General features: G+C 43.3%; 1 protein-coding gene across 3 annotated transcripts in view; it reads right to left on the reverse strand.

The window, feature by feature from the left end:
* The window catches only part of ARAP2 (ArfGAP with RhoGAP domain, ankyrin repeat and PH domain 2), a 575623-nt gene that overhangs the window by 128030 nt on the left and 420406 nt on the right, over nucleotides 1-27187 (reverse strand). For all 3 annotated transcript variants that reach the window (XM_063922313.1, XM_063922304.1, XM_063922322.1), the window contains exons 24-26: nucleotides 5811-5958; nucleotides 5664-5732; nucleotides 4516-4596 (exon numbers count right to left, since the gene is read on the reverse strand). In XM_063922313.1, coding sequence (XP_063778383.1) covers nucleotides 4516-4596; nucleotides 5664-5732; nucleotides 5811-5958 — 298 coding nt within the window. The remainder of the gene's footprint in view (nucleotides 1-4515; nucleotides 4597-5663; nucleotides 5733-5810; nucleotides 5959-27187) is intronic.

A 27187-nucleotide genomic window follows, 5' to 3' on the forward strand; every position in this document is an offset into this window, starting at 1 on the left:
AGCCAGTATGGCCTGCACAGAAACAATATAACCCACCCAAATCTAACTCTCTCTACACATGTTACATATGCCCCACCTGCAGTGCACATGGTTTTGCCTATTAGTGTGCTCTTTTGGTTTACTAACAAACCTCGTCATTTTGGGTGACCCTGAGTTTCTTGAAGACAAGATGTGGAAGGGTTTTCCCCTATTCATGGACTTATCGCTGAATTCTGTAATATAGGAGAGCACTGTCTGATGATTACTGTAATCACTTCCCTACTGTATCTAAACAATTGTACAATTAATTGTAAGTGACCTCAGTGAAGTCTTGTGGGTCTATTTACTAAGCCTTGGATGGAGATAAATCTGACGGAGATAAAATTCCAGACAATCTGCTCCTAACTGCCATGTCACAGACTGAGTTTGAAAAATGACAGGAGCCGATTGGCTGGGACTTTATATCCATCAGATTTATCTCTATCCAAGGCTTAGTAAATAGACCCCTTAGTTCCATACTTGGATATAATGTCTATAGCTGGGCATACACTATACAATTATCTGGCAGATAATTTGTGGATGGAATGAAAACCTGGTAATGGATGAGAGCAACTGACAATCAACCATTTGCTACCGAACACTGGAAAATGGACAAACCTGTCGTTTATACAAATTGGTTAAATCACGGACAGGTTTTGTCCATTTTCCAGTGTTCAGTAGCAAATGGTTGATTGTTAGTTGCTCTCATCCATTAACAGGTTTTCATTCCATCCACAAATTATCTGCCAGATAATTGTATAGTGTATGCCCATGTTAACAAATGATGCTGTATTCTTCCACGATTACTTCCAGTCATTTCTTATTCAACTGCACTGGGTGTCCTTTATCCCTAGGAATGTTATTGCCACATGGATACATTTGGCAGTTACTGAAGAGGGGCATGCAGCAGCTTGCATAGCATAAAATATGTATAATTGTTCTCCGCAATTCCAGAAAACAAGGCGCACACATATACACATGACATTTGCATGAATCTGTCACTGAATGGCCACTTAATCGGGGAATGGAAATTGGGTTCTAATGTAGGCAGAGTGAAACAAGGGCATGTTCGCGTAATTGCAAACTGATGATGGCCAGCACAGAGACGCCTATATGCTTGTGCAAGCCAAATTATTTGTAGGTTGTTGATAGCACTAGCACAGCAATGATTTTGACAGTTGACAGCACTAGCAAACCATTTCTAATTGGCTGTCTGAGAATGCACCAGTAACAGTGATAGGTGCATTCTTCATTATTCGTATATTGTGTTTTTGATGGAGAGTTGGATATGATATATTAGGGAAGTCTGTTAAGTTCTATAGAGGCCTAATAATTATTGTGTATATTGCAAGCAAAACAAATGATTAATGGTTTCACTGAGCAGTATAGTAGCTTGTCTATTCACGGGTCACTTGATCTGGGTTTTTGTGGGGGGACCGTTTTCCAGTAGCTCCAAAAACACAGGTAAATGCACGGGGGTGCACATTTACCCCGTGTTTTTTGCTAGTGGAAAAAGGTTCCCCCGCAAAAACCGGATCAAGTGACCCGTGAATCCTACCCGGGTAACTACCTGGGTAGGACACGAGAATGATCCGGGTAGGGTTGTTGTGAAAACGGAATCCGTGTCGATGCGATACGGCTCCCGTTTACACTGTATGGAAGGGCGGCGCTGGGAGATCATATGATCTTGCAGCGCCGCCCAGCGCCGCCCCTGCCACGTCACTAGCAGCGTCATTAACCCGGCAATATGCCGGGTTGGTGAGCGCAGTGGGAGAGGGGGCTGAGCACAGGCCGCAGCCGGGTAGCACCCGTGTCAGGCTCCCAGCTGCGACCCGTGCTTAGTAGGTGGAAAAGGGGTATTAGATAACAACTATCCACACTTCTTCCAGGAGGAGGCCCATGTGCAGACTCCGTCTGGGCCCCCTCCTCTCTTGCCGGTAGCAATGTAGACTCTGGGCACTAGGGTCACTAGGGGACCCTAGCACTGTCCCAGAGTCTACTGCGCATGTGCAGGTCTCTGGGAAAATGGCATAATAGACAGGTTTATAATGATTTTCTTACTGTGCCTGCACGAAACACTGGGAAAATGGCTGCCGCATCATTATCCTGATCATTTCTGTAGCAGTGCTGCTGTTGAAGCAGGACTCCGGAGGGTAAGTATAGAAAACATGGCTGCAGTGTGTGCGGTGTGGTCCTCCCTGGACCCTGCACCCATTATATATACGCCAGTGACAACTTCTTATATGACATATTCAAATGGTAGTTGTCTTTCTATATACATATAAATTAGCTACCATTGCCAGAACCACTAGTTTCACTGTCTACATTTATATATGGGTAGTTAGAATCACCTATTGTGAGGGGGACCACATTCATTTCTGAAAAACAGTTAATTGCATCAAAGAAGACTTCCAAAGGTGAAATATGCGTTATTTTCTGTGATGGTACTCATCAGTACCCAGTACCAACACTTTGGTGTATTTTTATAATTTTTATAACTAGTTGAATGAAACAGGAAGAAATCAGTGTCCTATCTGTATGACTTTACTTCCCCCCCCCCGCCCCACCACCACCACCACCACCACCACCACCTGCTTATCTGTTATCAGCTTGGCTATTGTATAGCAAATCGAAGAAAAGTTCCCAGTATACGCAAGTAAACCTTGCCAATAAGGTTGATACGGATTCTGATTCTGAAATCATTACCAAAATAAATAAAATATGTGTCTGCGCATTTAACCAGTCTGGAAGTTGCCATAGATCTTGTGTCAACTCGTTCGTCTATGTGAGTGACAGCACTTTTTAAATAGAAATATAGAAAAAAGCACTGGGTGGAGCCTACTGTGCACAGTATCTTGGAAATTATGTTTTGTTTTTGTTTTTCAAAAATACTTTCTTGTTTACTGTATATAATTTACTTATACCTATCCTCAAATTCAGGGTATAAGCATTTCAAAACATTTTTCATGTATCAGGCTGTAAACTGAAAACAGCCCCTCTGTAACAAAAACATCCATAAGATAGACTTGCTTTGTAACATTCCAGTCTATTAGACCAAGCTCATATTTGCCAAATTTACCAAGTACCACTTTGGGAGGCCCATGGAGTCGGGGGGTTGAGTTGTCGAGATGCGTGCAAGACTCTGTAAATTGATTCCATATGACCCCACACTAAGTGAGTATTTGCTGTGAAGCTGGGCTTTGTACAACTGTGGGTGGGGCCATGATGCCGCTTGCCCTGCCCACCTCACCTAAGAATTGGTCCGACAGGTTGCAGGGACGTTGAAAACTTTTTTAGGAGCCAGGAGTCTCTTCACAAATTTGAAAGTATACTGGAAATTCCAGGAGCCCACTTAAATTATAAAGTGTTGCTACTTAAATTATAAAATGCACATTAAAAAAATAGGTAGACATAGAAACATTTCATGCTCACTAAATTAACTTTTGTGACCCACTAAAGAGTTCCAAACTATAGATAAATCCACGTTTGCTACCCATTGAAGCCAAAATGAGCAAAATGTGAAAATAGAAGTTTTAATTTACTTCATTCTTAACTACTGTTCCAGTGGCTCTAGCTCTCTACAATCTGAACAAAGTCTACTTGTTTCATTTTACAATCCTCTCAACTCTCCTGAAATGTAACAAATAAAATTATTTAGAATGTCCTAAAAATGTTTTGGTTAGTATCTAGGTCCTGATGAGGTAAATAAAATGTATGGCTATTTAACAGCACTATGCTGGAGATATAATATGTACAGTATTGGTTATGATTGAATTATTGGTGGAAGAGCCTATATCCTTCCCTTTCATATTAATATTAACTTACTTGATCTTTTTTTAGTGTATTGGATAATTAAATACTTAAACTGATGCAGTTTTTTTACATGGTACCATAGTTAAAATCTATGCATCCATGTTGCTCTAGTTCCCGCACTTCCAATCAAATATTCATTGATTATACATCTCCCACTGTTAGTCAATATCCTAGCATACAGTTTGCTGATGGCCAGAATCCTGGCAGCAGAATCCTGTCGGTAAGTATTGGGGTTAGGATTAGGAACTAGGGGGAGGGTTAGGGTTAAACTGTGGGAGGGGACAGTTAGGGTTAGGTTGCAGGAGGGGACGATTCGGCTGCAGGAGGGGTGGGTTAGGGTTAGGCTGTGGGAGAGATCGGTTGGGGAAAGGATTAGGTAAGGGTTACAATACTAACCAAAATCCGTTTGGATTTTGAATGTCAGGATTCTGCTGCCAAGATTATGACTGTTAGCGTCATAAGCACCGGAATATCATACCCAAACCCTGATAACAAGTTCAATATATTTTCATTTTCAAACATGCACAATTGAATAAACAGTTCCATGTTATTCAGTCCTGCAATGCAGGCAGACTGGAGTTGGGACAGATAAATGTGCTTCCATACAACACTCCTTTTAGGAGAATGTAGAGTTTCCTCTATATCTATATGCAGCAGACAATAATAAATAACCCTTATCCTTACCCTAATAATAACAGAAGTGTCAGGGTCTTTTCTTTCCATGAACACCTCAAGCAACAAGTCACCAGACTGTGGACTTTGAATCTGAAACAGAGGTCGGATTAGTAAGTATAAGCACTAAGTTGTGGCTATAGAAGGGAAACCACTTGGATATCCTGTATAAAGAATCTTAATACCCATTATTGTTATGTAAGAGATGTTGCCCATTTTGGTAGCACTTTGGTAAGAGAACATCCAGATGGAAGTGACATCTGTACAAGCAGTTACAGCATCTAATACAGCTCTCCTGGTGTAGATGTAAACCACCTTCACAGCAGAATCAAGACTGAAAGCTCTCCTTCCAAGGGAAGACAGTTACACCAAAGTATACACACTGGCCCTCATTCCGAGTTGTTCGCTCGCTAGCTGCTTTTAGCAGCATTGCAAACGCTAGGCCGCCGCCCCCTGGTAGTGTATCTTAGCTTAGCAGAATTGCGAACGAAAGATTAGCAGAATTGCTACTAAATATTTTCTTGCAGTTTCTGAGTAGCTCCAGACATACTCCTAGATTGCGATCAGCTCGGTCCGTTTAGTTCCTGGTTTAAACTCACAAACATGTCCTGCGTTCGGCCAGCCACTCCCCTGTTTCTCCAGACACTCCCGCGTTTTTTCCTGACACGCCTGCCTTTTTTAGCACACTCCCGGAAAATGCTCAGTTACCACCCAGAAACACCCACTTCCTGTCAATCACTCACCGATCAGCAGTGCGACTGAAAAGCACCAGCAAATCTACTAAGTTTTGTGTAAAATAACTTAGTGCATGCGCTCTGCGTACCATGCGCATTTAGCAACAAATCGCAGCATAGCGAAAATAGGCAACGAGCGAACAACTCGGAATGACCACCCCTGAGCAGTTATTACATACATACATATATTGTCCCAATATAGATATGCCTTAGAAATGACTACTCCTACTGCCAATTGTATGACACAGACCATTGCTATTATAAGCTACCCAGGAAATTATATATTTAAAAAAAAAATGTTTTTACATAAACCGAAAAAGCTATTTTTTTAAATGACTAAAACATATCTAAAAAAAATAGAATGCAGGGTTATTTAATTACAATTTTATTTTTCAATGCACTATTAGAAATATTTGCATATATTACCTGGACATCATTCCATTTGGTAATGAAACGGTTTTCAATATCCATTTGTTGTAGTTGTTCCTCACTTACCTACATAAAAATAAACAAGTCAGCTCTGTAGTGTCATGTCATCGTCAACTGGCAATGTGCCCTTCTGACCTGACTCACATCAAAGATCTCGGCATAGTGTCTGATCAGCTCCTCTACAACATGGACCTCCGTGTCACGCTGTCCTTTGGTTTGAAAGAGGTGAGAAGCAAATGCTTTTGCTAAAATGTGCGTGTCCAGGTAATTGACATCAGAGCATTTTTGAATCCTATTACAGTAGTGAAAAAAAAAGCCGATAGTCACATTGGACTTTTGGGTGGCGTTATACATTACATAGGCACAAAAAGACATTATTTATCCTTGTCACACACGCAGTGCTCGCTGTATTATGTAAACCTAGACTGTTCATGAAAATTAGGAACATTTAGCAGAGATTACATTTTTAGGCTCTCAGTGCATGTGCAGTGGCGCAGAGAAGGGGGGAGCGGGTACTCTTTACTCTGGGTTTGGCGGAGTTCTGGATCCTGCTAACCCTAATCTGTTCATAATAGCAGGCATAATGACAAGCATAATGTTGACATTTTGAACATGTTGACATTACGACCATATCATCATTATGAACTAAACTGCTGACATTCTGAACCATTCATCATTACCGTTTTGACATTCTGAAAGTCAACAAAGTGACTGCATACCGGGTTGAATTACTTAGAAACATAGAATTTGACGGCAGATAAGAACCACTTGGCCAATCTAGTCTGCCCTTTTTTTTTTTATCCTTTAGGCAATCTCAACCCTTTTTGAACCTTAATTCTTTGTAAGGATATTCATATGCCTATCCAAAGCATGTTTAAATTGCTCTACAGTCTTAGCCTCTACCACCTCTGATGGGAGGCTATTCCACTTATCCACTACCCTTTCTGTGAAGTAATTTTTCCTTAAATTTCCCCTGAACCTGCCTCCCTCCAGTCTCAGTGTATGTCCTCGAGTTCTAATACTTCTCTTCCTTTGAAGAATGTTTCCCTCCTGAACTTTGTTAAGACCCTTGATATATTTGAAAGTTTCTATCATGTCTCCCCTTTCCATTCTCTCCTCCAAACTATACATGTTAAAATCTTTTAGCCTTTCTGGGTTAGTTTTGTGATGTAGGCCATGCACCATTTTAGTTGCCCTTCTTTGTACACTCTCTGATATACTTATTAATATATAATTTTTCACACAACAGTCACATATTATATGCAATTTGTGGGTGGCTTAGTGGTTTTAAATGCAGAGAAATATAACTGAAAACCTCTGGATTAAATAAAGTGTTTATACCATATCTCACTAACCGATTATGGGGCAGATTTAACAACAAGTGATATTCTTGTTGTAATTCGCTATGAATGATAAACGGTACTCCAGCCAATCCGCTCTTAAGTGTCATGCATTTGAAAAATGACAGCTAATGTAGGAGCAGATTGGCTGGAACACTATTTATCATTTGTAACGAGTGATAAGAATATAATTTGTAACGAGTGATAGCAAAATATCACTTGTTAAATCTGCTCTATATAGTATATGCTTATTGATGTGAGTGATAGATCTGCTAATATGGTTTGCTAATAGTTCAACTAACAACACCAATTAAAAAGGAATGAATTTGACCAAGGGTTCTATTGTTCATTTAGAGACTCATGCAGAGCTTTGCGTTAGTCTTATGGATCTTGCACTTTTTTACTTCACATGATCCGTAGGTGAGCATAAGCAGAAATGTGTGATACAGTCATACGCATTGTCTTGTGCAAGACATATTTTTTGCTTTTGCAAATTGAATTCCCTGCCGTTTTCCTAAAGTTCATCTAGCATTACCTGGATTGAGCAAAATAATTTTCGAAGTCTGGATGATTATGGAGAAGACTGGTCTGTCAGCTGCCCTTTCCCTGCATTGTATGAGTTGAATTGTTCTAGTGTCATAGGAGTTACATTCAGAATGCTTAAATATCTTCTAAAGAGGTCAGGTGGAGAAGTTTCCCACAGCAACCAATCATTTTATAGAATGTACCTGATAAATGATAGCTACAAACCAGTTCCAGATTAAGGACCACGTTGGCCTGGGATTAAACATGTACAAGGGTGTATAAAGAGAAAAGGGAGGAGCTGTGACCAGCGGTGTGTGGGTGTGGCCATTGCCATATGGGCGTTTCCACCTCATACACTATCTGTCACACTGTCTGTCTAGATACACAGAAAAAATAGATACATTGCATACATTTATGAGAAAACTAGATTTTGGATGGCCATTAATAACTAGACATTATTTATGGCCAACTGTGTTGCTAGCTAGGCAGATGCTCATCGTTATTCTGTCATGATATGGCCCTATTTTGTGTGGAGGCCTGGAGATGCATTTCCATCCACCCTCTTGTTTATATATTCCTGATGAAAGATGAATTATCCATTTACCTTCTTTACAGAAACATATAAAGAAATTGGCCACAAAGGTGACCAGCTGCTAGAAATGACTCGGAAAGGCTGTTGTTGTTTTTTTAATGTATAAAATATTTAAGCACTGTTTCCTTTAGACCTTCTGTATCATGCAATAATGCAATACTAAATTGCAAAGGATGACTAAATTGCTAAAAATGCCACTGAGGAATTGGTTTGCAGATCAATGGCAGTCTATTTTTGATTCAATGTGGAAAGATTCAACATGAGGTTAAAAAACAAATAAACTGCAGATCTCTCATATACTTGCATTCTATTGACAGTATATCATTGGCTAAACAACATGTGTGCTCTGTGTAGAACAATAACCTGCTCCTTAAGGAAAATTTATTATTTACATTGAAACATTGGTCACGTTTAGACACTGCTTTCTGTCATTCTTCATTCTGAGTGCTGCTGTACCTGTTGTTATATATATATATATATATATATATATATATATATATATATATACCACTATTGGGTGTGCTGTCACGCTCTGAGATACGCATGAACGAGACCAAAGGCCGAGTCCGTTCAACCACCCAAGGTGCACATACAGTATCTCAGAGCACAACTGCACACCCAAGTGTGGTATATTTATCTTATAAAATGGCCTTTGTTGTGACAAAATAGTTCTATGTGGAGATGATACAGAATAGGAGGAAAATATAGTTCAGAATAGGCTTTTTAGTTTGACTTATGCAATTAAGTATTTGTTCATTAAAATTAACAGCGTAAGTAAATAAAATAGTTGTGTACTTATCTATTACTTCAGGGTGAAGGCTGGTACGTCTACTTACTCACTGTTTGCTGATTGTAAAGTGGCTGCTCATTGAAGTCCTGTTCAGATTATTTGAATAGATCATCATTGTACTAGTCATGTTTGATGAGGTCTGATGTGTGGTCATTTGAAGTATGTTTTAAATTTGACATTTTGTGACATTTTTCAGTTAGAAATGTGCATCATAGTGAGGCAGTGATGTGCTGCTTTCCTGTGATCAGTGTCTGTGTGAGAGCTGGTACTCTTTACACTCGTGGAGTGATACAGCTGTCACTTTGTGATTAGGTTCAAATTACAGTTGGAAGTTGCTCAGGCCTGAGGTGTGCGGTCATTGGAAAATAATGCACGGTCATGTGATCTAATGTGTCCAATCATGCTGCTAAATTCGGTCTCAATATACCACACCATTTTAGAAATATACTTATAAAATGGGTATAATGAACGAAAACTCAATACCATGACTGGATACATTAAATCACATGGCCATGCATTATTTTCCAATAACTGCTCACATCCCAGTATAGTCGCATGCCTGAACTACTTCCAGCTGTCACAATTACTTTCTGTAAGCAAAACCAACTGTAAATAATAGAGATGAGCGGGTTCGGTTTCTCTGAATCCGAACCCGCACGAACTTCATGTTTTTTTTCACGGGTCCGAGCGACTCGGATCTTCCCGCCTTGCTCGGTTAACCCGAGCGCGCCCGAACGTCATCATGACGCTGTCGGATTCTCGCGAGACTCGGATTCTATATAAGGAGCCGCGCGTCGCCGCCATTTTCACACGTGCATTGAGATTGATAGGGAGAGGACGTGGCTGGCGTCCTCTCCATTTAGATTAGAAGAGAGAGAGAGAAAGATTGACCTGATTTACTGGAGCTTAGGAGTACTGTAGAACTGTAGAGAGTGCAGAGTTTACTAGTGACTGACCACAGTGACCACCAGACAGTGCAGTTTTATTTAATATATCCGTTCTCTGCCTGAAAAAAACGATACACAGTGACTCAGTCACATACCATATCTGTGTGCACTGCTCAGCCCAGTGTGCTGCATCATCTATGTATATATCTGACTGTGCTCAGCTCACACATCTTATAATTGTGGGGGAGACTGGGGAGCACTGCAGTGCCAGTTATAGGTTATAGCAGGAGCCAGGAGTACATATTATTATTAAAATTAAACAGTGCACACTTTTGCTGCAGGAGTGCCACTGCCAGTGTGACTGACCAGTGACCTGACCACACTGACCACCAGTATAGTTAGTAGTATAGTATACTATATTGTGATTGCCTGAAAAAGTTAAACACTCGTATCTGACTATGCTCAGCTCACACATCTTATAATTGTGGGGGAGACTGGGGAGCACTGCAGTGCCAGTTATAGGTTATAGCAGGAGCCAGGAGTACATATTATTATTAAAATTAAACAGTGCACACTTTTGCTGCAGGAGTGCCACTGCCAGTGTGACTGACCAGTGACCTGACCACACTGACCACCAGTATAGTTAGTAGTATAGTATACTATATTGTGATTGCCTGAAAAAGTTAAACACTCGTCGTGTGACTTCACTTGTGTGGTGTTTTTTTTTTTATTCTATAAAAAACTCATTCTGCTGACAGACAGTGTCCAGCAGGTCCGTCATTATATAATATATACCTGTCCGGCTGCAGTAGTGATATATATATATTTTTATATCATTATTTATCATCCAGTCGCAGCAGACACAGTACGGTAGTTCACGGCTGTAGCTACCTCTGTGTCGGCACTCGGCAGTCCGTCCATAATTGTATACCACCTACCCGTGGTTTTTTTTTCTTTCTTCTTTATACATACATACTACTACTACATCTCTTTATCAACCAGTCTATATTAGCAGCAGACACAGTACAGTACGGTAGTCCACGGCTGTAGCTACCTCTGTGTCGGCACTCGGCAGTCCGTCCATAATTGTATACCACCTACCCGTGGTTTTTTTTTCTTTCTTCTTTATACATACATACTACTACTACTACATCTCTTTATCAACCAGTCTATATTAGCAGCAGACACAGTACAGTACGGTAGTCCACGGCTGTAGCTACCTCTTGACAATGCTAAATTCCTTGTCGTATAAACAACCCTTTATGAAGCTAAGAACACTGTACGCTGTTTACTTAAGAAGTACCGTAATGGTACGCTATTGGCGTAGCGATCGCTCAGCCGTAGGCGAGACGCTCAAGCGTCACGTTCACTCACGGCCCAGTGATCACAGAACACGTTATTGGTTATGTCTAGGGGAATGAATCGCTATGGCGTAGCATACGCTCGAGACCACGAGGAGGTCACCAGCGATGCAGATGCTCACAACACTATACCTTTATGTTAAAACCTTATACCAATGAAATACACGGAATACCTTAATGTGAGTACAGGGTGTAAGTGCAACCTTGTGTAACCTGACTAACTACAAAGCTGCTTGAGCGTCACCGACGCTCAAGTGAACACTTAACACTATAGAAAATGCACAGATACTGGTTTAGGTTCCAAGGCCTATTAACTGTATTATATCTAATATACTTGTAAAAGGGGATAACAGTACAAATGATACACTACAATATAACAGAGACTTCCTAACCACAGAACTAAACAATAAATACAAAAAGATAATACTACACTGACCTAAATGCAATACAATACAATACTATCTAATACAATACAATACTAGCCTAGTCTAGGGGAGATATGAGAGAACAGAACAGAGAGAGAGAGAGAGAGATGAGATGAGAGAAATTGGCTCACAGAAAGACAATGATAACGGAGAGAAACTTACGCACAAAGGGTATGATCGCCTGCGCCTCGATATCCAGCTCCCGGCTATCAGCAGATAACCGTTGATGAGAGAGTGAGAGCTGGATGTGGTCGGCCTGCCTATTTATGCCCCACACACAATGCAATCTCCTGGTCCTACAATCCCATTGTCCATTGGCCGAAGGAATTCGGCCCTGTATCATAACAAAAGGTCATAGGGTGATTCATACAGGTGGGCTGTGACGATTTCCAACAGCTCAGGTGGGTGGGAAACTGGGTTTCCCGCCGCATACCTGAGTATGTGTAATTAATAGAAATGGACATAAACTTCTTATGTCCATAACTATTCGCACGAGCGATTAATACGCTCCAAACCAACACCGGAATATTGCTAATTAAATACTCTTCCGATGGGTACCAAACACTGCTGTATGATTCCTGTTAGACCCTTCGTACGATATAAGGAGGGATTCCTCAGCTCTGGGACATTGTATTTTAACCAAACTTTCAGAATCTATCAAAGGGACCATGATCTATAAACTAGAGATGAGCGGGTTCGGTTCCTCGGAATCCGAACCCGCCCGAACTTCATGTTTTTTTTCACGGGTCCGAGCGACTCGGATCTTCCCGCCTTGCTCGGTTAACCCGAGCGCGCCCGAACGTCATCATGACGCTGTCGGATTCTCGCGAGGCTCGGATTCTATCGCGAGACTCGGATTCTATATAAGGAGCCGCGCGTCGCCGCCATTTTCACTCGTGCATTGAGATTGATAGGGAGAGGACGTGTCTGGCGTCCTCTCCATTAGAATAGAGATAGATTAGATAGAGAGAGAGAGATTGTGCAGAGTCGCAGACAGAGTTAGTTTACCACAGTCAGTGACCAGTGCAGTTGCTAGTTAACTTTTATTTAATATAATATATCCGTTCACTTCTCTCTGCTATATCCGTTCTCTGCCTGAAAAAAAAAACGATACACAGCACAGTCAGTCACACAGTGTGACTCAGTCTGTGTGCACTCAGCTCAGCCCAGTGTGCTGCACAGTCATCAATGTATAAATTAAAAGCTTATAATTAATTGTGGGGGAGACTGGGGAGCACTGCAGGTTGTTAGCAGGAGCCAGGAGTACAATTATATTAATTAACAGTGCACACTTTTGCTGCAGGAGTGGTGACCAGTGCCTGACCACCAGTATAGTATTGTTGTATACTACTAATATCTCTTTAAATATCAACCAGTCTATATTAGCAGCAGACACAGTACAGTGCGGTAGTTCACGGCTGTGGCTACCTCTGTGTCGGCACACGGCAGGCAGTCCGTCCGACCAGAATTGTATTATTTATTATTATATACCTACCACCTAACCGTGGTTTTTTTTTCATTCTTTATACCGTCATAGTGTCATCCTAATTGTTACGAGTATACTACTATCTCTTTATCAACCAGTGTACAGTGCGGTAGTTCACGGCTGTGGCTACCTCTGTGTCGGCACACGGCAGGCAGTCCGTCCGACCAGAATTGTATTATTTATTATTATATACCTACCACCTAACCGTGGTTTTTTTTTTCATTCTTTATACCGTCATAGTGTCATCCTAATTGTTACGAGTATACTACTATCTCTTTATCAACCAGTGTACAGTGCGGTAGTTCACGGCTGTGGCTACCTCTGTGTCGGCACACGGCAGGCAGTCCGTCCGACCAGAATTGTATTATTTATTATTATATACCTACCACCTAACCGTGGTTTTTTTTTCATTCTTTATACCGTCATAGTGTCATCCTAATTGTTACGAGTATACTACTATCTCTTTATCAACCAGTGTACAGTGCGGTAGTTCACGGCTGTGGCTACCTCTGTGTCGGCACACGGCAGGCAGTCCGTCCGACCAGAATTGTATTATTTATTATTATATACCTACCACCTAACCGTGGTTTTTTTTTCATTCTTTATACCGTCATAGTGTCATCCTAATTGTTACGAGTATACTACTATCTCTTTATCAACCAGTGTACAGTGCGGTAGTTCACGGCTGTGGCTACCTCTGTGTCGGCACACGGCAGGCAGTCCGTCCGACCAGAATTGTATTATTTATTATTATATACCTACCACCTAACCGTGGTTTTTTTTTTCATTCTTTATACCGTCATAGTGTCATCCTAATTGTTACGAGTATACTACTATCTCTTTATCAACCAGTGTACAGTGCGGTAGTTCACGGCTGTGGCTACCTCTGTGTCGGCACACGGCAGGCAGTCCGTCCGACCAGAATTGTATTATTTATTATTATATACCTACCACCTAACCGTGGTTTTTTTTTCATTCTTTATACCGTCATAGTGTCATCCTAATTGTTACGAGTATACTACTATCTCTTTATCAACCAGTGTACAGTGCGGTAGTTCACGGCTGTGGCTACCTCTGTGTCGGCACACGGCAGGCAGTCCGTCCGACCAGAATTGTATTATTTATTATTATATACCTACCACCTAACCGTGGTTTTTTTTTTCATTCTTTATACCGTCATAGTGTCATCCTAATTGTTACGAGTATACTACTATCTCTTTATCAACCAGTGTACAGTGCGGTAGTTCACGGCTGTGGCTACCTCTGTGTCGGCACACGGCAGGCAGTCCGTCCGACCAGAATTGTATTATTTATTATTATATACCTACCACCTAACCGTGGTTTTTTTTTCCATTCTTTATACCGTCATAGTGTCATCCTAATTGTTACGAGTATACTACTATCTCTTTATCAACCAGTGTACAGTGCGGTAGTTCACGGCTGTGGCTACCTCTGTGTCGGCACACGGCAGGCAGTCCGTCCGACCAGAATTGTATTATTTATTATTATATACCTACCACCTAACCGTGGTTTTTTTTTCATTCTTTATACCGTCATAGTGTCATCCTAATTGTTACGAGTATACTACTATCTCTTTATCAACCAGTGTACAGTGCGGTAGTTCACGGCTGTGGCTACCTCTGTGTCGGCACACGGCAGGCAGTCCGTCCGACCAGAATTGTATTATTTATTATTATATACCTACCACCTAACCGTGGTTTTTTTTTCATTCTTTATACCGTCATAGTGTCATCCTAATTGTTACGAGTATACTACTATCTCTTTATCAACCAGTGTACAGTGCGGTAGTTCACGGCTGTGGCTACCTCTGTGTCGGCACACGGCAGGCAGTCCGTCTGACCAGAATTGTATTATTTATTATTATATACCTACCACCTAACCGTGGTTTTTTTTTTCATTCTTTATACCGTCATAGTGTCATCCTAATTGTTACGAGTATACTACTATCTCTTTATCAACCAGTGTACAGTGCGGTAGTTCACGGCTGTGGCTACCTCTGTGTCGGCACACGGCAGGCAGTCCGTCCGACCAGAATTGTATTATTTATTATTATATACCTACCACCTAACCGTGGTTTTTTTTTTCATTCTTTATACCGTCATAGTGTCATCCTAATTGTTACGAGTATACTACTATCTCTTTATCAACCAGTGTACAGTGCGGTAGTTCACGGCTGTGGCTACCTCTGTGTCGGCACACGGCAGGCAGTCCGTCCGACCAGAATTGTATTATTTATTATTATATACCTACCACCTAACCGTGGTTTTTTTTTTCATTCTTTATACCGTCATAGTGTCATCCTAATTGTTACGAGTATACTACTATCTCTTTATCAACCAGTGTACAGTGCGGTAGTTCACGGCTGTGGCTACCTCTGTGTCGGCACACGGCAGGCAGTCCGTCCGACCAGAATTGTATTATTTATTATTATATACCTACCACCTAACCGTGGTTTTTTTTTCATTCTTTATACCGTCATAGTGTCATCCTAATTGTTACGAGTATACTACTATCTCTTTATCAACCAGTGTACAGTGCGGTAGTTCACGGCTGTGGCTACCTCTGTGTCGGCAGTCGGCAGGCAGTCCGTCCATCCATAATTGTATTATTATTATAATATATACCACCTAACCGTGGTTTTTTTTTCATTCTTTATACCGTCGTCATAGTGTCATACTAGTTGTTACGAGTATACTACTATCTCTTTATCAACCAGTGTACAGTGCGGTAGTTCACGGCTGTGGCTACCTCTGTGTCGGCAGTCGGCAGGCAGTCCGTCCATCCATAATTGTATTATTATTATAATATATACCACCTAACCGTGGTTTTTTTTTCATTCTTTATACCGTCGTCATAGTGTCATACTAGTTGTTACGAGTATACTACTATCTCTTTATCAACCAGTGTACAGTGCGGTAGTTCACGGCTGTGGCTACCTCTGTGTCGGCAGTCGGCAGGCAGTCCGTCCATCCATAATTGTATTATTATTATAATATATACCACCTAACCGTGGTTTTTTTTCCATTCTTTATACCGTCGTCATAGTGTCATACTAGTTGTTACGAGTATACTACTATCTCTTTATCAACCAGTGTACAGTGCGGTAGTTCACGGCTGTGGCTACCTCTGTGTCGGCAGTCGGCAGGCAGTCCGTCCATCCATAATTGTATTATTATTATAATATATACCACCTAACCGTGGTTTTTTTATACCACCTAACCGTGGCAGTCCGTCCATAATTGTATACTAGTATCCAATCCATCCATCTCCATTGTTTACCTGAGGTGCCTTTTAGTTCTGCCTATAAAATATGGAGAACAAAAAAGTTGAGGTTCCAAAATTAGGGAAAGATCAAGATCCACTTCCACCTCGTGCTGAAGCTGCTGCCACTAGTCATGGCCGAGACGATGAAATGCCAGCAACGTCGTCTGCCAAGGCCGATGCCCAATGTCATAGTACAGAGCATGTCAAATCCAAAACACCAAATATCAGAAAAAAAAGGACTCCAAAACCTAAAATAAAATTGTCGGAGGAGAAGCGTAAACTTGCCAATATGCCATTTACCACACGGAGTGGCAAGGAACGGCTGAGGCCCTGGCCTATGTTCATGGCTAGTGGTTCAGCTTCACATGAGGATGGAAGCACTCAGCCTCTCGCTAGAAAACTGAAAAGACTCAAGCTGGCAAAAGCACCGCAAAGAACTGTGCGTTCTTTGAAATCCCAAATCCACAAGGAGAGTCCAATTGTGTCGTTTGCGATGCCTGACCTTCCCAACACTGGACGTGAAGAGCATGCGCCTTCCACTATTTGCATGCCCCCTGCAAGTGCTGGAAGGAGCACCCGCAGTCCAGTTCCTGATAGTCAGATTGAAGATGTCAGTGTTGAAGTACACCAGGATGAGGAGGATATGGGTGTTGCTGGCGCTGGGGAGGAAATTGACCAGGAGGATTCTGATGGTGAGGTGGTTTGTTTAAGTCAGGCACCCGGGGAGACACCTGTTGTCCGTGGGAGGAATATGGCCGTTGACATGCCAGGTGAAAATACCAAAAAAATCAGCTCTTCGGTGTGGAGGTATTTCACCAGAAATGCGGACAACAGGTGTCAAGCCGTGTGTTCCCTTTGTCAAGCTGTAATAAGTAGGGGTAAGGACGTTAACCACCTCGGAACATCCTCCCTTATACGTCACCTGCAGCGCATTCATAATAAGTCAGTGACAAGTTCAAAAACTTTGGGTGACAGCGGAAGCAGTCCACTGACCAGTAAATCCCTTCCTCTTGTAACCAAGCTCACGCAAACCACCCCACCAACTCCCTCAGTGTCAATTTCCTCCTTCCCCAGGAATGCCAATAGTCCTGCAGGCCATGTCACTGGCAAGTCTGACGAGTCCTTTCCTGCCTGGGATTCCTCCGATGCATCCTTGCGTGTAACGCCTACTGCTGCTGGCGCTGCTGTTGTTGCCGCTGGGAGTCGATGGTCATCCCAGAGGGGAAGTCGTAAGCCCACTTGTACTACTTCCAGTAAGCAATTGACTGTTCAACAGTCCTTTGCGAGGAAGATGAAATATCACAGCAGTCATCCTACTGCAAAGCGGATAACTGAGTCCTTGACAACTATGTTGGTGTTAGACGTGCGTCCGGTATCCGCCGTTAGTTCACAGGGAACTAGACAATTTATTGAGGCAGTGTGCCCCCGTTACCAAATACCATCTAGGTTCCACTTCTCTAGGCAGGCGATACCGAGAATGTACACGGACGTCAGAAAAAGACTCACCAGTGTCCTAAAAAATGCAGTTGTACCCAATGTCCACTTAACCACGGACATGTGGACAAGTGGAGCAGGGCAGGGTCAGGACTATATGACTGTGACAGCCCACTGGGTAGATGTATGGACTCCCGCCGCAAGAACAGCAGCGGCGGCACCAGTAGCAGCATCTCGCAAACGCCAACTCTTTCCTAGGCAGGCTACGCTTTGTATCACCGCTTTCCAGAATACGCACACAGCTGAAAACCTCTTACGGCAACTGAGGAAGATCATCGCGGAATGGCTTACCCCAATTGGACTCTCCTGTGGATTTGTGGCATCGGACAACGCCAGCAATATTGTGTGTGCATTAAATCTGGGCAAATTCCAGCACGTCCCATGTTTTGCACATACCTTGAATTTGGTGGTGCAGAATTTTTTAAAAAACGACAGGGGCGTGCAAGAGATGCTGTCGGTGGCCAGAAAAATTGCGGGACACTTTCGGCGTACAGGCACCACGTACAGAAGACTGGAGCACCACCAAAAACTACTGAACCTGCCCTGCCATCATCTGAAGCAAGAAGTGGTAACGAGGTGGAATTCAACCCTCTATATGCTTCAGAGGTTGGAGGAGCAGCAAAAGGCCATTCAAGCCTATACAATTGAGCACGATATAGGAGATGGAATGCACCTGTCTCAAGTGCAGTGGAGAATGATTTCAACGTTGTGCAAGGTTCTGATGCCCTTTGAACTTGCCACACGTGAAGTCAGTTCAGACACTGCCAGCCTGAGTCAGGTCATTCCCCTCATCAGGCTTTTGCAGAAGAAGCTGGAGGCATTGAAGAAGGAGCTAACACGGAGCGATTCCGCTAGGCATGTGGGACTTGTGGATGCAGCCCTTAATTCGCTTAACAAGGATTCACGGGTGGTCAATCTGTTGAAATCAGAGCACTACATTTTGGCCACCGTGCTCGATCCTAGATTTAAAGCCTACCTTGGATCTCTCTTTCCGGCAGACACAGGTCTGCTGGGGTTGAAAGACCTGCTGGTGACAAAATTGTCAAGTCAAGCGGAACGCGACCTGTCAACATCTCCTCCTTCACATTCTCCCGCAACTGGGGGTGCGAGGAAAAGGCTCAGAATTCCGAGCCCACCCGCTGGCGGTGATGCAGGGCAGTCTGGAGCGACTGCTGATGCTGACATCTGGTCCGGACTGAAGGACCTGACAACGATTACGGACATGTCGTCTACTGTCACTGCATATGATTCTCTCAACATTGATAGAATGGTGGAGGATTATATGAGTGACCGCATCCAAGTAGGCACGTCACACAGTCCGTACTTATACTGGCAGGAAAAAGAGGCAATTTGGAGGCCCTTGCACAAACTGGCTTTATTCTACCTAAGTTGCCCTCCCACAAGTGTGTACTCCGAAAGAGTGTTTAGTGCCGCCGCTCACCTTGTCAGCAATCGGCGTACGAGGTTACATCCAGAAAATGTGGAGAAGATGATGTTCATTAAAATGAATTATAATCAATTCCTCCGCGGAGACATTGACCAGCAGCAATTGCCTCCACAAAGTACACAGGGAGCTGAGATGGTGGATTCCAGTGGGGACGAATTGATAATCTGTGAGGAGGGGGATGTACACGGTGATATATCGGAGGGTGAAGATGAGGTGGACATCTTGCCTCTGTAGAGCCAGTTTGTGCAAGGAGAGATTAATTGCTTCTTTTTTGGGGGGGGTCCAAACCAACCCGTCATATCAGTCACAGTCGTGTGGCAGACCCTGTCACTGAAATGATGGGTTGGTTAAAGTGTGCATGTCCTGTTTTGTTTATACAACATAAGGGTGGGTGGGAGGGCCCAAGGATAATTCCATCTTGCACCTCTTTTTTCTTTTCTTTTTCTTTGCATCATGTGCTGATTGGGGAGGGTTTTTTGGAAGGGACATCCTGCGTGACACTGCAGTGCCACTCCTAGATGGGCCCGGTGTTTGTGTCGGCCACTAGGGTCGCTAATCTTACTCACACAGTCAGCTACCTCATTGCGCCTCTTTTTTTCTTTGCGTCATGTGCTGTTTGGGGAGGGTTTTTTGGAAGGGACATCCTGCGTGACACTGCAGTGCCACTCCTAGATGTGCCCGGTGTTTGTGTCGGCCACTAGGGTCGCTAATCTTACTCACACAGTCAGCTACCTCATTGCGCCTCTTTTTTTCTTTGCGTCATGTGCTGTTTGGGGAGGGTTTTTTGGAAGGGCCATCCTGCGTGACACTGCAGTGCCACTCCTAGATGGGCCCGGTGTTTGTGTCGGCCACTAGGGTCGCTTATCTTACTCACACAGCGACCTCGGTGCAAATTTTAGGACTAAAAATAATATTGTGAGGTGTGATGTGTTCAGAATAGGCTGAAAATGAGTGTAAATTATGGTTTTTGAGGTTAATAATACTTTGGGATCAAAATTACCCCCAAATTCTATGATTTAAGCTGTTTTTTAGGGTTTTTTGAAAAAAACACCCGAATCCAAAACACACCCGAATCCGACAAAAAAAATTCGGTGAGGTTTTGCCAAAACGCGGTCGAACCCAAAACACGGCCGCGGAACCGAACCCAAAACCAAAACACAAAACCCGAAAAATTTCCGGCGCTCATCTCTACTATAAACTACATTAATTGTGAACATTTGTAACGAATGAGTCGCACGCTACGACTACATAAACTCTACCGTAAATACGCATACCGCGCCTGCGAGTGCACGTTATTGCGGGTATGCGCATCCACGGGAGAGCGCACGCACGCGCAGCGCGGACCAGTGTGCGGTGCAAATATGGCAACGTGCATTGAGACATTTTTCTGACTTTGACAGTCCACCCTTTGGCAGTCAATAATAACTGCCACAAAACATTTAAGGAGAAAAATGTAAGTCAGGGGTTAATTGATTTCCATGGTTGGGGAGGGGAGGAGAGAGGAGAAGGTGTGAAGAGGGTATGACCTAGTGAGATAGCAGAAGCATGTGTGTATGAATCCATGTTTGGGGGGTCATGTATCATCGTGCCGTACGTGTTGTAAATCAAGCTTCGAGGTATTGCGAAGTATACATTTGAATTCCTTCTTATCCTGTGGTACAGGTCTGTGGATGGGCTGTCAAACTCTACCGAGCTCATTTCGGCTGTGGTTGTAACAAAATGGGGATGCACATTTTAGTTGATGATACATGAATGGGGGAGGTATGTGGTTGCTGATATCTGTGCCTGTATTCCCTATCGTCTATGTGTGTCGTTACCTGAGGGTTGTAGAGATGAAGATACAGAACACTTACGAAAAATGCAATGATATTCTATGTCAGGGAAATGTACATCTGTCGTCGAAGTTGTTTTCGGTATCTGTTGAGAGTCGTCTTCTTTGCGCTGTATTGCTCCTTAGGCATGAGCAAATAGCTTTGTCTGAGCCATCAGATTTACAAAAAAATGTTGGGCTAGCGTGAGTTTAAAAATACTAGGGAAACTGGGGATCCATGGCAAAGTTCATCAAGTGTCCATATTTAAAGTTGTCAAATCTTCTTCTTTGGTCAATCCGTTGTCTGTATACATCTCGTCTCGTCAGCTTCCTCGTCCAAGGGGGTCTTTGTATCTTGGAGAAAAGCAGAAAAACAGGTGAAAGAAACGGACCGTATAATCGCATTTTCATCACATTCTGGTTTCTATCATTGGGTCATAAATCAAATCCAGGTTAATTACAGTTTCCTCGCTCCTCAAGCTCATCACTTTTGTACTTTGCTTGCACCTCATTAAAGCCTGCCCGCATCTAAATATCAATCCAATCGATATAATGACACCCAAGATACATAGTAGAAACTTTCCAACATCCATTATGACTCCTTGAGCCCAGTCTCCTAAACCGGAGAACCAATTTCGCGGGTTCAACCATGACACCCAACCAGTCAGCTCATTACCTACAGCAGCAAGGGTGAGATTGTGTTTTTGACGAAATTCCCACTTTAGTTGGAGAATATCGTCCATCTTTTGGTCTATGACCTCTACCGGATCCTCGGTGCTATTTGTGATATACGTGCAACACTTTATGCCGTACTGTGTTGCCAATGTAACACAATATCCGCCTGTTACTGCTGTAAGATAATTAAGAACCATCCTATGCTGAACTAGTTCTGTTTTGTAAGCTTGAAGTTCTCTTCCAGTGTATCTAAACGTGTCATCATACATTTCAGTGATATTATCTAACAAATTGGCGAGTGCGGAAATGTATCTATAATTCATCACACCTCGAGCGGTGCGAGTGAAATCTAACGCTACCAGAACCTGAATCCCGGTGGATTCATGGATAAGATCAGAGGCCGGATGCTCTAACCTTTCTGACAGTTGTCTTTTAACTCGGTGCTCGTAATGAGTGTGAGTATAAGGAGCTTGGGCACCACGGTGTATGTCCTTCATTTTGTCATGTGTAACAGTCATCACTTCAGGCAATACTTTTCCAATGTAACACAATCCTTCAGAGTTTGGGGCAAGCCACTTGTACGCCTTTCTCCCGCATATGAAATATGCATCATCGGGGAGAACATATGGGACGGAGAAGGACATGACCATGTTACAAACCTTCCAGGTGAAATCTCCTGACCCTAATTCTTCCATCTGCCTAATGCACGTATCGGTTTGTACGATATGTGCACAGTATCCTGGTGATACCTCTCCAACTCTAGTAATCCTATTTCCTAAGGTATATCGATACCGGAAAGATTTTCCTCTACTGGCTATGTGGCGTACGAGCTCTGTATCTGTAGGCATTCTATCTGCTCTGTGTGAAAAGGTCATGGTAAGGTTGCTCCATGACACTTCCCAATTTCCCGGTTTTCTGGGATTGGAGATGTTAAAACATATGAGGGACCTATCCACATGGTATTGGTGGAGCTTCAAACTAGGAGGGCTGGAGATGTTAAACCTCCGATCCACCGGTCTCCCACCACTTAGCTCAAGTACCTCCCCTAACGTTAAAGGAAATGGTACTAGCCCTGATTTACTGTGACCCTGAGGTACTTGAGAGCATACCCAACAATCTGTTTGGTTTAACACGTTACCCACTAGAGAGTGATAGTCACTCAATGGATGCCGGTCTATATGGATATTAAAACTAGATTGGCATTTCTTTATGCATCCATCTTCAACCAGATTATCACAGAGCCTACAGATACAATTTTCTTCAGCTAACAATCCATCACAATTTCTTCTATCGGATCGTTTTCTGATACTCGCCTTTGCTTGTTGGTTTGGTTGATCTTGGAAAACTACGCCTCCATCATCATAATCGGAACCCATTCCAGAACCTCTCTCGACCTCTATGGTACTCTCGCCGGAACAGACTGCTCTGGTCAACATCATGGTTAACATCAAAATCCGGATCACAGTCTCTTGGGGCAAGTCCATCTTTGAGGAGGAAATAGAGAAGAATGAGAAGGGGGAAAAAGAAATTTTAAGGGAGAGGGGATGGGAAGTGGAGAAAAACAATAAAAGGGAGAAGGGAGTCGACAACTGCTTTCGGTCTTCAAGGCTCAGGTGCCGCCTCAGTCCTCCTGGAACAGACACTCCAGCGATACAACCTCTACCGTCTGTTCCTTATCACGGGACTTCTCTGGATCAGCAACCTTTTTGCAGTGGGATGAATGGACCCAAGTCTCTCTCTCAGCAACCTTCAATGCTGTGGTGCTAGTCAATAAGACCTGGTATGGTCCTTCCCATCTATCAATAAGACAACCTGAGCGTAGAAAATTTCGTATCATTACATAATCCCCAGGTTCAATGTCATGACAATTACTATCTGGTAAATCAGGAATCACCAACTTCAGATTATCATTTTGATTCCTCAACTGTTTACTCATGTTAATCAAGTACTTTACAGTTACTTCATTGTTACATTTCAAATCATCCTGAGGGTTAATCATGACATGCGGTTGTCGACCAAACAAGATTTCAAAAGGAGACAGATTAAGAGGGGACCTGGGAGTGGTTCTGATGCTATACAGAACAATGGGTAAAGCTTCTGGCCACGTCAATCCTGTCTCTGCCATTACTTTACTCAATTTATTTTTAATAGTGCTGTTCACTCTTTCGACCTTCGCACTCGCCTGTGGACGGTACGGAGTGTGCAGCTTGCTATCAATTCCCATCAATTTACACATTCCTTGAAAGACATCACCTGTAAAATGGGTACCCCTATCACTTTCAATGATTCTAGGGATACCATATCTACATACAAATTCCTGCACAATTTTCTTAGCTGTAAACATAGCGGTATTTGTAGCTGCTGGAAAAGCTTCGACCCAATTCGAGAAAACATCTATACAAACAAGTACATATTTCAAATTTCTACATGGGGGTAATTGAATGAAGTCAATTTGTATTACTTGGAAAGGGCCGCCGGCAGGTGGGATATGGGATGGTTCTGTAGGTATTGCCTTTCCAATATTCTTTCTCAGACAGGTGAGGCATGACATTGCTCTCTTACTCGCATGAGAGGAGAATCCTGGGGCGCACCAGTATGCTCTTACCAATTTGCACATCCCCTCCTTGCCTAGATGAGTCAGCCCGTGAGCTGCTTCAGCCAGACATGGAAGGTATGCCCTGGGGGCCACTGGTTTACCATGTCCATCCGTCCAGAGCCCTGAGGACTCCTGGCCATATCCCTTTGCCTTCCAGACTGCTCTTTCCTGTGTGGAACACAGGTTCTGCATCTCACACAACTTCTGTGTGTTGATGGTATTAAATACCATCAACTGTGTGGTGTCTGTCCGTGTGGGGGTAGCAGCTGCAAGCTTTGCGGCTTCGTCTGCTCGGCTGTTACCAAGGGATACTGGGTCTTGGCTATATGTATGTGCTTTACATTTGATAACAGCCACTCTGTCGGGTTCCTGTATCGCTGTTAGAAGCCTTTTTATGTGAGCTGCATGCGCTATCGGTGTACCAGCTGCCGTCATGAAATTTCTGAGACGCCATAGCGCTCCGAAATCATGTACTACCCCGAACGCGTATCTAGAATCGGTGTAGATATTGGCAGACTTACCCTTAGCCAATTCACATGCTCTGGTTAGGGCGACCAGTTCAGCAACCTGGGCTGAGTGAGGTGGGCCTAGCGGTTCCGCTTCTATGGTGTCTTGGTCATCTACGACTGCGTATCCAGTACACAAGTCTCCCGAGTCTGACTGTCTGTGACAACTACCGTCCGTGTAGAACGTGAGTTCTGCATCTTCTAGTGGATTGTCACTGATGTCAGGCCTTGCGGTAAAATTTTGGGTCAAATATTCCATACAATCATGTGTATCTTCCTTTGCATTAAATCCTCCTTCCCCATCACTCTCACCTTCCACCCTTTGTGTCTGACCAGGCACACCTGGGAGAAATGTTGCAGGGTTTAATGCACTGCATCTCCTTATGGTGATGTTTACGGGGGCCATTAATGCCAATTCCCATCTTGTAAACCTTGCTGATGAGACGTGTCTGGTTTGGGCAGAATTCAATAAGGCAGATACCGCATGCGGTGTATGGATTGTGAGGTTGTGGCCTAGCACGACATCTTCGCTTTTTGTCACTAGCAATGCTATCGCCGCAACGCTACGCAAGCATGTGGGGAGGGATCGCGCTACCGTGTCTAGCTGAGCGCTGTAGTATGCAATTGGCCTGCTGGCATCACCGTGTTTTTGTGTTAGTACACCTGCTGCGCACCCAGCACTTTCTGTTCCGTATAGTTCAAAGGGTTTCCCATAGTCTGGCATACCTAGTGCTGGTGCCTGCGTTAGGCACTGTTTGAGTCTCTCAAATGCTGTTTCAGATTCGTCTGTATGCGAAATCCGATCAGGTTTGTTTGAAGAGACCATTTCCTGCAAAGGTAGCGCCAATATGGAAAACCCTGGGATCCAATTACGGCAATACCCACACATTCCTAAAAACGTCCTGATCTGTTGCTGGGTTTGTGGCAGTGTCATGTCTCTAATGGCTTGGATTCTATCAGCGGTCAGGTGTCTCAGTCCTTGTGTTAGACAGTGTCCCAAGTATTTTACCTCAGCTTGGCATAATTGCAACTTGTCTTTGGAGACCTTGTGACCTGTGTCTGAAAGATGAAACAGGAGCTGTTTCGTATCCTTCAGGGATGCCTCCAATGAATCAGAACACAGTAGTAGATCATCCACGTACTGTATCAACACTGATCCACTTTCCGGTTGGAAAGACTGTAAACAATCATGCAAAGCCTGAGAAAATATACTTGGACTATCTATCTAACCTTGGGGTAACCGAGTCCACGTGTATTGGACTCCTCTGTATGTGAATGCAAACAAATATTGGCTGTCAGGGTGCAGAGGTACCGAAAAGAAAGCGGAGCAGAGGTCAATAACAGTGAAAAATTTGGCAGTGGGAGGAATTTGCATTAGGATGACAGCTGGATTAGGCACTACGGGGAACTGACTCTCAACTATTTTGTTAATCCCCCTTAGATCCTGCACTAGCCTGTAACCCCTCCCCCCACTCTTTTTAACAGGGAAGATGGGACTATTTGCGGTGCTGGACGTTCTTACTAGAATGCCCTGTTGTAGCAAGCGCTCTATTACGGGAAAAACTCCTAACTCCACCTCTGGCTTCAGAGGATATTGTGGGATTTTTGGAGCTATCCTACCATCTTTTACTTGTACAACTACTGGAGCTACGTTTGCCATTAATCCAGTGTCCTGTCCATCTTTTGTCCAAAGCGACTCTGGTATCTGAGATGTCATCTCTTCTACTTGGGATGGATTCCTATTTGTCATAATGGAATGTGACATTAATTTTGATGGGGAGTCTAACATGTCTCGTACTTCCTGAGCGTGATTCTCAGGGATGTCCAAGAATACACCTTCAGGAGTACAATAAATGACGCAACCCATTTTACATAGTAAGTCTCTTCCCAGGAGATTAGTTGGTGCAGATGCAGCCAGCAAAAAGGAATGCTTGGTATGCAAAGGCCCTATTGTAATCTCGGCTGGTTTGCTAACAGGGTAGTGCTGGACTACTCCTGTTACTCCCATGGCTGGAATTGTCCTACCAGTGGTTCTCATGCCCACTGTCGAATTTATCACTGACTTGGCCGCCCCTGTGTCTACAAGAACGTTTAAAGTTTTACCAGCCACATTGATTGCAATCTCTGGTTCGCTTCCAAGACTGGCAATCAACTTAACTGGCTGCAGATTACAGGTATGGCCACACCCCTATTGGGTATGCTGACCTCCCTGAATCCCGCTGGCAGCAACTACTTGTGAGGGAGTTAGCTGGGAACTACCAGAGGCATGCCAATCTCTGTTCGGGGGATATCTTTTTGTTTC

Source organism: Pseudophryne corroboree, chromosome 1 (genome assembly GCF_028390025.1).
Source record: "Pseudophryne corroboree isolate aPseCor3 chromosome 1, aPseCor3.hap2, whole genome shotgun sequence".
NCBI classification, from domain to species: domain Eukaryota; kingdom Metazoa; phylum Chordata; class Amphibia; order Anura; family Myobatrachidae; genus Pseudophryne; species Pseudophryne corroboree.